Here is a 13,797-nt window from a genome sequence, read left to right as displayed (position 1 = left end):
AGTGCCTCACCACCCTCTGGGTAAAAAATGTTCTCTTAATAACTGGTCTCAATATCTCATCTTTTTGTTTAAAGCCACTCCCCCTCGTCGTATCACTGTCTGCCTGCGCAAGTCAGTCTCTCTGATTCTCATTTCTTTCCCCTCTTCAATACCTCTGATCCGTTTTTCTTACTTCCTCGCTGCTTTCTCTTTCTTCCTTCTGCACTAAAGGACCAAAGCAATATAAAAACTTAAGAAAAGTAATATATACTAATTTGCACAGGCTTTGGTTTTTAAGGTTTCCTGCACTCATGAATTCGTCCCGTTGACTTGCCTTTGTTTTCATCTTTGGAGACAAAAGTGGAAAAGCAAGCCTCATCGGAGAACAAAACCTGTGCTTTGTTCAATTCTGTGTGTGCAATTTCAGCCTCAGAAGCAATTTCAGCCCCATAGATTTACCTAATTTATTCTGATTGTCTTTTTAGAATTCACTTTCCCTGTAATTCTGCGTACTGTTGAAAAACCACACATTCTCCTGCTTTTCTGAAGCCATCTAAATATTTACTGCTGGTTCATTCATTGCCTTAGCAATTATGTTGTGCTTTCCCTGTCTCTCATTAGACAAACAGATCTTGTGCAATGTTTTTAGGCACTGAGTCAGGCAGAGCTTTCAAGAAGCCTTCCTGTTGGTACACTGGAAGGCTTAATCTCATATCAAAGGGAGTTTCATGACTCTGACTTCAGGACTGAGCTTTTAATCTCACAGCTGTGAAATGCTTCAAAGGCTCCCACAAGAATCTGCACCAGAAAACAGGGCACGTAGCACTCTGATATTTCTATTTTAATGCAGGTTAACAAAATCAGAAGACATCCAAGTTTGAACTGCCTGTGAATAAACTCAGTGGTTCAAACTGTAGTTGTAGCTCAAGCAATTCTCCTTCATAAAATATTGTTTGCTAAGGTCTCTTTAAAAATGTGTATGTTATGTGTAATGTTATTTTGAATGCTTGCCAGCTTGGAGAGAGGGAGGCATTCACTATTTTGGGGACCTACTCTTCTATTCCTTGTACTTCATTGTCCGTTGTATTTTTACAAGTTTCTCACCCACTATTGACAAAGCACCAGGAGTAGGAATTGGTCATATTCCTCAAATGCAAGAAATGAGCATCTCTAGATTCTTTTCACCTCCTTGGAGAAGAATCAGATGAATTCATTTGAAGTTACAGAAATGTGGTCCAAACAATAAAAAATAAATGCTGTCAGCAATCTTGTCAGAAAGACTTAATCCTTAACTGCCCTTCTGACAGAGAGCTAGACAGCTTCTCAGACTTTCACTTCAATGTCTGCTAAGCAATGAATTGCACTTTGCTGTCTGTTTCTAGATCAGATTCACTGGCAATACTGCTTCCACTGCTACATTACTGTAAGGCTCCCTGCTGGGAGACTCACTTCTACACTATTAACCACAGCTTATCGTTTTTATTCCCCTAATTATTACTCGTATTTTATTCATTCACCAACCAGACTGTTTCGATCCAAGGCATTTTCTTCCTATTTTGGATTTTTTATTTTCTCTTCAGATAGGGAAAAGTGAACTACGGATCATCTTTTCTATGTAGGTCACTTAATTCTTACAAGTGAGATTTTTAGCAGAACAATGACTTTGATCATTGGTTGCAAGGTTTACTTTACAGATTCCTACTCACTCAGGCTAGAAGTAGCACAGCACTACTGCAGCATAGTTACTAGATATGCGACAAGGAAGCCTTTTGCTGCTCACTTAACCTGTTAAGTAGTAGGGCTCTAACAAAGAAAGTAAAGGGAGTTATTAAAGGGAATTCTCAGCGTAACAGCAACGTGGGAGAGAAAAGGAAAGAACTTATAGCTCATGATAGCCATAGTATACGCTACGTGTGTAGGTTAACATACAAATATAAAGAAGATGGTAGGCAAGACAGGAGCTTCCAGTTACCTAGTGGACCAAAGGACAAAAATATTTGCAGGTGCATTATGTGCAAAACTAAACTCAAAAATTGAGATATTGTAGTTGTTGTGCAGGACAGGCAGATGCAAGAACTGCAGAATCACTGCATCCTTGAAGATTCTGGAAAGGAAGGCCGGGCCTTGCCTCCAGAGAACACCTAAATGGAACTGTGCATGTGAATAAGATGACTTTTATTATAGGCTTACAACAATTCTGTCAGACAAAACTCATAGGGAGCTGCCTCAGTTCATGAACTTCAAGCTTTTGAACAGGCAGGGCTGTGCCAGCTCATGGGGTGCCTTCCTGCTTACATCACTGATTTCCCTGTTTTTCATTGTTTTCCCTGTTCTGAAAGCCAGCTGTAAGGCATGTGACACTGCAAACAGATCATCCTAACTGGATTAATTTTGCAGTTACAATGTGAGGCACTAACAAATGCTACCCTTAAGTACAGACAAAGGATATTAAAGCTGAACAATTTGCTCGTGATGCTACATGAGTTTAGCAGTGGTCAATTATGCTAGGCAGAACTTAAATTTGTACTTCCTTATGCTGCATTTGATGTAACCCGGGACAGTTTCACAAGTGATTATGTGAGTCATTTGCAATGAATGCATTTTTTCCCCCCAGAAGACTTGCTCACTGAGATCAGTGCATGAGACAAGGTTTTAATGCCAAGGCCCTGCAGCACAGATGAGAAGAGACAACCACTTATCTATCTCAGATCGCTTTTGTTTTCACCACACAACACTGCCACAAACTCATGCTCCATTTGTGATCCAATTATGAAGGTTAGAAGGTTAACCCTCCCCACTACCCAATCTATTATTAAAATATACACACGAGCATAAATAAAACAGAAGACATAACCAGCACAATAAACTACGAGATTGCGGTAGAGTAGGTGAGACCAAATACAATCTGGATTTACCATCAGACTGATGTGGTGGGGAATTCATTACTTCTGAATTCTGCCAAGAGGACTTGAAGTTCAGTTCTGATTTTTCCATCACTGAAACACTATGCACAACTCATGTTCAGTATTCACATGGATGGCAAGCCAAATCAAAGAACCAGATCTATTTTCTCCCCTTCCCACAAGAACATACTTTGAAATGATAAGAGCAACTCAGGAACGAGCATCAAACTTGGCTTTTCATAAAACAGCAAGTAAAATCAGTCATCAATATTTAATGCCTGCCTCATTAGGAGAAGAGAAAAAGCGAACCTGCAGGCTTCCTTCACTGGACAGGCATTTGGTAGAACATTGATGTTGTTAATTTCCAACTGCTCACTAATTAGCAGGGATTAATCTCAAAGAACTAACTCCCTAAACAAGATTTGGAAGAATCAAATTATCAAAATATTCTTGTAACAAGTTTGCATAATTATAGTTGATACCACTGGTGACAAAGAGACACCTACTTGTTCACAGAACAATTAAGAGGTTCTGTAGCTGCTGGATGAATAATTCAATCCAAACACATTAGCAAGTCTTTTTACTGCACAAATATCTAGAGGTAGACATTAAATATTTGGTGCTAGGAGTAACGCGAACACATCCTCCGTTCACAGTTGAATAAGAAGCAAAGCAATGGGAAGCAGGGCCCTGAAAAGCACTTGGAGGAGAGCTTTCAGATTAAAACAGAGGCGGGGGGGGGGGAAAGGGTGAATCAATTAACCCAGTGCTTGGAAGCACAAGCACATTCATTCTGGAGTCCATCTCATTTGAAGCACCTTTGTTTTTTAGCACAGGAACCAAAACGTAACAATGAAGTATCTCATTAACTTCTATACTTGAGCCTCTGAACATAACAGGAAAAAAAGCATCTACAAAACCAGTGCTAATGCACTCAAAGCACCTCTCAGGAAGGTGCAGCAGATTGGTAGAGAAAGTCACTTGGGCTCATTTTGGTAAGCTGAACCTGACTTCATTGTCCCACACAGAAAGATGCTATATCAGCCTGCAGTGTGTCAACTGGCAGGCTGGAAGAGTTACTTCTCATGCTACCCACAAGATCTGCTAGAATAACTATTCCCTTGGCACGCCCAAATGCCCCTTATACCAGTCCTGTTCTTGAGCTGCTGTGTAGCAACACCGATGACAGTGTTCAGCACTCATGCTCAAAGATCACTGGTGCAAATGAGGAGGCATACATTTATTAGCAGACACAAAAGCAGACAGATAGTCTCCATCAGTGAGCTTATGGTGTAGGGTAGGACTGGAAACCTGAATTATCCACCTATGCCAGATAATCTCATTACAGCTGTACCTTCCCAGAGAGGAAAGAGTAGCCTAACCATTTTAAGCACATATACTGAAAGCAGTCACCTGACATCCTCTGCTCCAAGGTTGTTCAAAGTACAGGAACCCAAGTCTAAGAGTTCAACTATAAACAGCATTTCATGATGAAACTACGCTCCTCACTGCATGTGTCACGTTTTAAGAGTTCTGAGTGCAGAACTCCACCCTCTGATAAGGAAATGAGTGGAAAGGGAACATTACAGAGTTCAGTGCTCATCAAATTCTGCATGTAGAGGGCAAATTAAGAATGTGGAAGCTCTAACAGTAACTGCTGTAACATGTTGCATTTGTTTTTGACAACACTGTATAATAGTGGTATATATATTATTTTTTAAAAACAAATGGTAACAGTTAAATCCTTAAATTGAAAAGAGCCCCATAAGATTCCCCACTGACCTCTCACCTACCATTATTACTGTTAAACAGTTGTTGATATTCATCTAATAATCATCTATAGAGAATTAAAGGATAGCTTAAAGGTGAACTTGAAAGCCTGTGTTGTCAAAATTCAGCCATCCTACTTGGTTCAGCCATACACTTGCAGTGTGAAATGTGTACTTCAGAAAGGCATTCACAGCATCTCCCTTGCACATGAAGTAGCAGTACTTTCTGCAGTGCAACAAAACATGCCCTTTGCCAATGGTATAAAAGATGTTCCTATTTAGTTCACCATCAGCTCATTTTTAGGACACTTGAACCTGCGTATGAGATCATTTGCTTATGAAGTGTTCTGCACAGAATGCAGTCCACAAATTACCAGTGACACATCAGGCAGTACGCTACTGTAGACTGCTTCATCTGCAACTTTTAACGCCCTCTCCCCATGGGGATAATGAGACAAGGCAAACTGATACAGGAAGGCGCAGGAGGTACTGACAGGGAAACATCCAGGCTTCACTGCCAGGGGGCAGCAGAACCAGCATGCCTGATACAGGGTTCGAGCATCACAGCAACATTTCAAAGCTTCAAAGCCCAGTTCTCAGCCTGTTTCCATTTGCACATTGCTTCGTTAGGCCATCTGGTCTATTCATAACAATGACTAGACAATGGAAAGCATTTCTGAGAGACAAGTCATTCACAAGCTTTAAGCTAAACAGCTACTGCTTTCTGTATCAACCAAATACACACGGACTTCTGCATAATTGATCATTTTATTGGAATCTCTTAAAATGTTTGTTCAGATCACCTGTTCAGCAGGCAGTTATGCTATTTCTATTCACTGCATACATACTGAGCAAGTTTCCAAGCAATACATAAATACTATTGTCTGACCCCATACATATGCACCTTTACTACAAAAAGCAGCTTTTCCTCAATAGAAGTTTCATACATGGGACCAATATTCAGTTCTTCTAGCCATGGCTTGTCCCGGATCCAGATGAAGAAACATAGGTTAAATACAACAGTACATGTAATAGAGCTTTAACAGTAAAAAAAAAAGTAGGAAAGTTAAATACTGTAACAGCTTAGATACATACTATATTTGAATGATAGAACACAAAATCTATTGACCTAGCTAATGATAGTCACCAGAACAACATAGAAGCAATGTCAAGAGCCAGTACTTATCTAAGCATTTTAGAGTTCCCCATTCCCCTTCAAATAAAGAAGGGTTGTTCACACCTTCAATGTGAACTTAAGATATCAATAACCTTATTGCAAAGTTGATTTCTTAAGGTTGGGTAAAGAAACAGACATATTAAAGCTGCAGGCCACTAGGTGTACACAGCACTTTTGAGTTTGCGGACCCAATGTTTACTACAGCACAGGATCACTGTTGGTACTGAATATCCTGTAGGTAATAGCTTTAACTGGCAATATTTTTTTAGTGGAAAATGCCACATTACTCAAAGCTAGGTTTTTAATTAATTTTTATTATTTGCTGTGTTGAAGGCTAGGAAGTTATTTTAACTGAAACACCTCCATGAAATAAAATATGCTGACCTATCATTGTTTAAGAGTTCATCCAGAACACAGGAATCAAGTTACAAGTGTTCTATCAGTCACCAGGGACTGGTATTTCAGATAGCACTTGGGTTTTTGAAGTAAGGGCAGCTGAAGAGCAAGTTATGCAATGCAACATACCTAAAACAGATGCAAAAGATGATCATTAGATGAGTTGTCAGTCCCCACTTGTTACAGTTATGAGCCCAACAACTTTAGGCACACAAGTTATAGCCCAGGACACTACCTTTTAAGTTTAAATTCAACCACGAGCCAGAGAGGCTCATTCAAGAGACTGTTGTGATAACACATTCTGGACTGTAAGAACATGCATACACCGGCTGTCCAGAGATAAAAAGCTGCTAATAAAGTTGCTAGAAAAAAGCCATTAAACATATACATGCATGCCAGTCAGTTTCCAACTGAAATTCTATTTACAAACCATACTTCATTTTGTAATCTGTAGTTTTCAACCTGACATACTTACAAATATGTGTTCAAGTGCAAGGCATCCAATATGTCACTATTTGAAATAGCCAAAGAGAAAAATGAGTGCAAATTACAAAGCCACAATGAGGTTAGCAATGATTTCCTGATTTTCTCAGGTGAAAATTTATCCTCCCAGATAAGAAACACCAGACAGGGATGGAGTCCATAAAGGACATGACCTTTAGGAAACCCAATGGTCTTGACCAGAAACACTGACTCTTCAAAGAGTCTGAAACTTGCTTCATACTGAGGTCCTCCACAACTTTACTTGATCACTTACTGCACGTTGTAATGTATTACTGCCCCACAAGTTGCACAGGAACCTACAAGCCAAAAAGCAACTGATGCACAGACATTTAGAAGTTACTGTGTATAAGATACAATTAAGCTATAACAGAATCTCAAGTACTGATTATGGCTTAGACCTGCATTGAAAGTCAACACTTAGACAAATATTCTTAAGTGAATGACATCGTCTGTATGAGAGCAAGACAACTTTGTTACATTAAAGACCTACGTGGTTAAGTTATCCTCCTACTCAGAGGAAAAGGCTGACAATATACTCACAGGCAACCACACTTATTTTGAATTCTTACAGGGAGAATTCTTGCAACAGTATTGTATTCCTTGTTACTCAATTTTTTAAGAGTATGAATATTTGCAGATGTTAACAGGCTTTTTCTTGAACAACCAAATGCTTGGTATTTAATCCTTTATCCTCCTTCCCTCCCTCATCCAGATCTGCCAAATTCAAGGCATTGTTCTAGCAGCATTCATGAAATCAATAGTGCAAAGTTACTACAAAAATCTCTTTTCCCAGACATCCTCTTCAAGTTTATATTAGGTCAATAGCACTTCTCTTGTATTTAGAGCTCTGGGGGAAGGCAGAAACAATAGATATGTTAAATCTAGCAAGCAAGAAATTTGTTTGCTTATTGAATTTGTCTTTTTCCCATCTGCTGCTCATACTGGCCATTGTTACAGCTTTGGTAACTAGTTCACTACATTAAAATTCACAGTTCCCCATTTTGATATGCACCTATAACATGCGAGTTGAACTGCACCACGATAATTGTAATGTCATCTCTATACATTCGAGCCAGCTCCTCTGGAAGACTAAGCATCTTGGACAGCCGCTCATGATCCACAGCTCCAAACTCGTTGTTGCCCACTGCATGGCGTATCAGGTGAGTCGCTGCATTCTGATCTTCAAATACTGAAGAGATTTTTGCTCTTCTTTCTGTTAAGAGACCATGCATCTGTCCCAGAGTCACCTTATAACCACCAACAGCTATTGGCTGCTGATGGTGAACGCCGGTGAGATACTCCCCAACAATCCTAGCCACATCTTGCCTGTGCATAGTCTCCCACAGCCCATCCGTGGCCAAAACCAGAAACTTATCCTGTGGCCTTAACTTGTGATGTATGACTTCTGGCTCAGCTGTGAGGTATGGGGGAGTGTGATAATTCGGAGGAATAAACTTTGTATATTCGTTGTCATTTAGCTGATCTGGGCCCGATTCAACTACTCTCTTCTGTAGTTCAATACTCCACTTAAATTTCACATCACCAAAAGCTCTGAAAGGCATCAGAAGGCCTAAGAGACGATCTTGTTTCACAAGGCTTTTTTCTTCAGACTTCGGATGCTCTGCTTTCACACGTTCCACTTCACGTTCATTCTGTGCATTGTGGTCATAGGAAAGATTAACTGCAGACCAAGATCCATCCTCTTCCTGAACTCCAAGCATCGCCCTACTGTCTCCTGTGTTTGCCACATGCAAGTCAACACCATCTACATGGGCTACACAGGCTGTTGCACCAGAAAACGCTACTCTTAGTACTAGGTAGTTGAGAAAAGAATTTGGGTCTCCTACTTGAGCTTCCAGAGAAATATCATTATCGAGCCTCTTAAAAGCATTAATTAAAGCCTCTTTCACATCAGTAGTCTCTCCACTATTGAGATCAATGAGCTCCTGCCAGTAAGTTCTTAAACTATTGAAATACAGCTTGGACGCTTCTTTGCTGAAGTAATCATTGGGATGCTTGTGCCACTGTAAAATAGGTAAGAGAGCTCTACCACTTTCCACAGCATTTTCTATTTCAAGTAAAGTCTCATGAGGTAACAAGGAGACAGCAATGTAGTAAAACAGTCTTTCACTGACAGCTTGAGCACAAGCACAACCTGCATGGCCATCAAACACACCCAGTAGCATCCCCCTTGTCTGTAAGCAAGTGGCAGCACTCCTCCGGTCTTCTATTGGAGCATTAGCAGGCAACTGGTTGCTGTCAAAGCCAAGGATAGAACTTACATTTTTACCATCAAATTCTGGGACTTTAAAACTGTATTCATTTGCTTTCAGGATGCTGTTGACCTGCGGAGGAGTGAGGTAAAACCTCTGTGGCGTAGAAGCATAATCCCTCGCGTGAATAAACTGATAGAAGTTCTCCTTTGGCCTATAGAGTGCTGCAAATTTCTTCTGAGGTGCATACCTGAAGTGACCATGAGCAAAGTGAGACGATAAACAACACAGATGTTTATGGTGGCAGTAGCACATAGTACTGCATATTCTGCTAATCTCACAGTTACGAATCAATGGGAACAGATGAGTTGGTGCTGGCATGGCATCAGATAATAGCGGCAGCCTGGAGCTTCGGACTGGAATTGCTGAAAGGCAAGAGAACAACTGCATTTAGAGAGACAGCTAACAGATTTCTCCCAGAAGCCTCTGTTAAAGCACTTACAGTCACTGAACAAAGTTCCTCAATAATATGAAGTACACAGATCTTGGAAAAGAAGAGGAAGAGGCACTTGTTCATATACAGTGTGTTGGGCTAGAACAAAGTAAGCTATACCATACATTGAAGTTCAGCATAGATATGGTAGCTCTTAAAGCCACTCTAATAGTAGGAGGGCAGTGGAAAAAATATCCAGACAGAAAACAGTTTCACATAGAAGTTAAGGCAACAGCTAGCATACAGCACGCTGTAGTTGTGCTACACTCTGCAAGTACTTTATGGAGATTTCTCTTCCTACTGATCCTGAGAGTCCAGCTGACAGAACCAGATGTGACAGGAAGAAAAGTCTTTCTGTAAGGCTGAAGAGGTAATGCGTCTAACAGAAAGATTCCAAAACAACTGAGATAGCAGACAAGTGGTTTTAAAAATACATTTTAGGTGATAAAATGCAAGCAGTAAGTCAAACAGCAGATCTTACTCAGACAAACAGAAGCCAGCAGCAGGTTGTTTCTAGCAGGATGTTTCTTCTCCCCCTTTTCACACACAATTTTATCACACTTGTGAATATATACACATTGTGTATATCTCCAAACAGCCACAGAAGTCTATAAGCAACAGTTTTCTGGCTTATCAGATAAGAGTGGTAGAAAACATCTCTGCTCATTACCAACAGCTCATCTACCCTACCAAGTTTGAAAGATTATAAATTAAAGCTGAAGGACTACACAAGCTGTGTTTTCCTTCATCAATAGAAGAGAGCCATGTACAATAAATCAAAGCTAGAACAAAATCCAAGTACTCAAGGAAAATTAGTACTTTTTGCTACACTTAAGTTTTCCTTCTAAGTTTTCACTCCTCTGGCAAAAGAGTACTCTAACATTACACTCCTTTTCTCCATTTACATATCCGATTACAACATCTGTGCAAGCCCCTCCTAAATCTTATCCATTGTTTCATTCTCAGGAAGATTCTTACATCATCCTACTTAAGAAAAGCAATTCCACAGGGAAAAAAAAAAAGGATTATTCTCTTTTATGGGAAGTGTACAGCTAATGGCCATTTACTTTCTTCTATCTTTTCTGATGAAGCTTCAACTTCTTCCTAGAAAGGACCATGACAAATCATCCTGTACAAGGCTCCTCGCAGTCCTAACCATTATTCTTCATAGAATCAAAGAATGGCCTGGGTTGAAAGTGACCTCAAAAATCATCAAGTTCCAACCCCCCTGCTATGTGCTGGGTCACCAACCACCAGACCAGGCTGCCCACAACCACATCCAGCCTGGCCTTGAATGCCTCCAGGGATGGGGCACCCACAACCTAAATTCTTATTCTTAAGCACTAGGCCTATCACCTCTCCTCCATGCTTTCCACAGATTCTGTCACAGAACTCAGACCATCAGCTGAGAAGTATCCAGAAACAGAGGAACACACTCCATTCTTTGCGTCGTAAGGAAGCAAGCGATGCTCTAAGAATCAGAGAAGCAGGGTCTGTTCCTGATACAGAATATTAGAAATTGTTGAAAACCAGTTAAAATAACACAGTCTGCTACTCCAAAGGCTTTCTAGCACAGTATCTTCATCCCTTACAAACCGCTGTTTATCAGTCTTGACCTGTAGTGACAGAAGTTTTTCCACTGACCTGTCCCATGTCTCTATTGACAGCTAAGAAGCCCGACTTGCCAGTTTTCTGTCATTCAGCTACCAGGGAGAGCTTTGGCCTCAGTACTGCCAACGCTCCCTATGCTCTGGCTTGAACTTCCAAACGCATACTAAATTTATGCTAATCATTTGCTACCCAGAAAGTATACTTCTCTAGCCCAGGCTTCACATGCATACAGCATAACAGAAGTGAACTGCAAATACAGATTTTTAAAGTCTATTACTGCCTTCTAATTATACAGCAGCTATTTTTGTAACAGTCACTGATTTTAAATACCATATGAAGAAACACACACAGCTTTGCTTACAGAATGGGAACCTTAGCAACCTACAGATGTGTCAAGTCTGCAGTAGTACCTTGGATTTCACACTGGTCTCCTGGTTGACTCCTGCTGAACCAAGCTCCCCTCACCACCACATATTCCCATTCAGGGCTGACCAATGAATGGTTCTACAACTGTTCTGACAGCTTCACTGTTGATACATGATGAAGCAAAAATGCAAACGTACTGTTGTTAAGAGTGGCTCTGCAGGGACACCAGAATTCACTTTGCTGATTTTTAATTATTAATTTAGTAATTAGGAAACCTGATCTAGCTGTGGATGTCCTCATTCATTACAGGGGAGTTGGACTACTTGGCCTTCAGAAGTCCCTTCCAACTTTAAGGCTTCTATGATTCTATAAATATTACTGGAGACTCATAAGGATGCAGCCCCCAATTTTCGATTCCCTCACAGCAACTCCCTATCACTTTAAGCCATCAATTTGCTTGGTATAGTAGATTTAAGTTCTGCTGATCAAGTTGAAGAGAAATTCCAAGCCTGCCAACATCAAGTGAAATCATTCCAAGTCTCTCTCATTTATCCCTGCAACATGGATGCCTCCAATCTAAGCACTGCAGTACCCTTTCAGTACTTCAAATCCCCTCACTAATTACAGTTGATCAAGAGATGGAAGAACACAAAAAAGATGTTAGATAGAAATCTTTACTATCTAATCAACATCTGTCAGGTGATTAGTATCACATCAGTCTTAAAAGCCTCTTCAGTGCCAGAAGAAGGAATACACAGGCACTGTAAATAAAGAGTTACATAGCCAATTTATGGACTTGGTAGCGCTACGCTGACGAAACAAACACACGATTCCTTGCTTTAAGAAGAGGCATTATGCCCATACAGCGCTAAGGGCACTTGATGCCGCCAAAAGGCTCCTCCAGCACCCGCCTGAGCTGTGCAACGACACCGGTGGCTTTCGGGCACCTGACAACGCCGGCGACACAGGGGAGAAGGAACACGGGCCAGGAGCGCTGAGCCCTCCCTCGGGCCGGGGCTCGGCCCTCCGCCCCGCCCGGCCCCTCCGCCCCCCGCGAGCCCCGCTGCGAGATACGTACCGATGCGCCTTGGCCCGGGGCACACACACATTCTCCTGTCACAACAAGAAGCCGCCAACATCCACAAAGCAGAAGCCCGGGGGAGGGGAGGGAGAAGCAAGGCAGAGAGTTCGTTAGAGAGGACGGACGGACAGACAGCTCCGGCGCTGCGGAGGGGCGCGGAGAGGAGGCACGCACATACGCAGCCGGACTGCGGACACACGGAGCCCTCACCCCGCCCGCCGGGCCCCCCGCTCTCCTTCCGGCGGGGGCGAGACGCCGCTCCCGGCCCGCCCCGCCCCGCCAGCGCTGGGCGTCGCCGCGGCGGAGACCGCTACCCCCTGAGGCGCCGCGCGGGCGCGACATGGCCGCCCCTCCGGCCCCCCTCCTCCCAGCCGCAACCCCCGAGGAGCCCCTCTTTCCTTCCGCGCCGCCACAGACCTGGTCCCTTCCTGGGATCCTCGGCCCGGGTCCCCCGGGGAGCGGGGAAGCGGCTGCAGGAACCAACCTGCCGAACGCACGCACCCACCACCACAACCACCTCAATGCCGCGGCCGCTATGCTGCGCGCCGCCTTATAAAGGCCCTGCCGCCCGCGGCGCGCGTCCCATTGGCTGCTGCGGAGGGCAAGGATGTCACGTGACGCGGAGGTTCGGCGGCGGCTGAGGGAGCGCAGAGCGGGGAGGAAGAAGAACGGGGCGTTGCGCGCGCGCGCACCGCGCAGGGGCGGGAAGGCGCGAACGCGACGGTGGCGCAGCACCGCCTCCTCCCTCTCTCACCCGCGCGGTGCGTGAGGCGGGGCCACGCCCTGCTGTGAGGGGCGGGCGGCGCTGGGGCGAGGCGTGGGCACGGTGGTCGTGTCCGAGCCCTGCCCTCACCCGGGAGAAACGGCTTTCCGTCTTCCATTTGCTTCCCAGCGTTTTGTCCTCAGCGGCCCAAGTCCAGACAAGGGCAGGGGGCTGCAGGCGGGGCCTCTGCCCTGTGTTGGGGAACGCCAGGGCTGTGGTGGCTGCTGGGGCACACGGCCCTGCCCAAAGGGAGCTGCGGCCCCCTGTGTATTCGATCCAAACCTGTCTGCGTTCCACATCTCTGAGCAAAGCTTCAGCGATGCTTTGGGCAAGCCTTCACTGTACACGTTTTTCACAGCACGGGGGTTGGAGCTAGACTATCTTTAAGGTCTTTTCCAACTCAAGCTGTTCCCATGATTTCTGAATGCAAAAAGTACATAAATTCAAGAAGGTTTAGATTTCCTTCGTCTTCTCTGCTTATAGATGCCTGTGATCTCAGGGCTTTTTAATCATCATGTGGCCAGGATGCCCGCTTTGCTGTG

General features: G+C 43.4%; 1 protein-coding gene across 4 annotated transcripts; it reads right to left on the bottom strand.

The window, feature by feature from the left end:
• Positions 1 to 5,400: 5,400 nt before the first annotated feature.
• On the bottom strand, positions 5,401 to 13,212 carry PDP1 (pyruvate dehyrogenase phosphatase catalytic subunit 1). Of its 4 annotated transcripts, NM_001397794.1 has the most exons (3): positions 12,910 to 13,212; positions 12,490 to 12,524; positions 5,401 to 9,366 (listed from the first exon to the last, which is right to left on the bottom strand). In NM_001397794.1, exons 2-3 carry the CDS (start codon positions 12,518 to 12,520, stop codon positions 7,715 to 7,717), a joined length of 1,683 nt encoding a protein of 560 aa, NP_001384723.1. In that variant the 5' UTR covers positions 12,521 to 12,524; positions 12,910 to 13,212; the 3' UTR covers positions 5,401 to 7,714. The 4 variants fall into 4 exon arrangements, with proteins under 4 accessions (NP_001384723.1, NP_001384724.1, XP_046781733.1 ...); NM_001397795.1 differs by lacking the exon at positions 12,490 to 12,524 and having other exon boundaries at positions 12,910 to 13,174; XM_046925777.1 differs by having other exon boundaries at positions 12,490 to 13,018.
• Positions 13,213 to 13,797: the final 585 nt, after the last annotated feature.

The sequence above is a fragment of the Gallus gallus genome, chromosome 2 (assembly GCF_016699485.2).
Source record: "Gallus gallus isolate bGalGal1 chromosome 2, bGalGal1.mat.broiler.GRCg7b, whole genome shotgun sequence".
In the NCBI taxonomy this organism is placed as follows: domain Eukaryota; kingdom Metazoa; phylum Chordata; class Aves; order Galliformes; family Phasianidae; genus Gallus; species Gallus gallus.
Note: the sequence above shows the minus strand (reverse complement) of the source record. Positions and strands in the feature narration are given on the sequence as shown.

Coding starts and splice junctions, on each gene's coding strand:
- PDP1 (XM_046925777.1), bottom strand. CDS start 12,550: ATGTTGGCGGCTTCTTGTTGTGACAGGAGAATGTGTGTGTGCCCCGGG. Junction 9,367..12,489: donor CCCCGGGCCAAGGCGCATCG/GTACGTATCTCG, acceptor CTTGCCTTTCAG/CAATTCCAGTCCGAAGCTCC.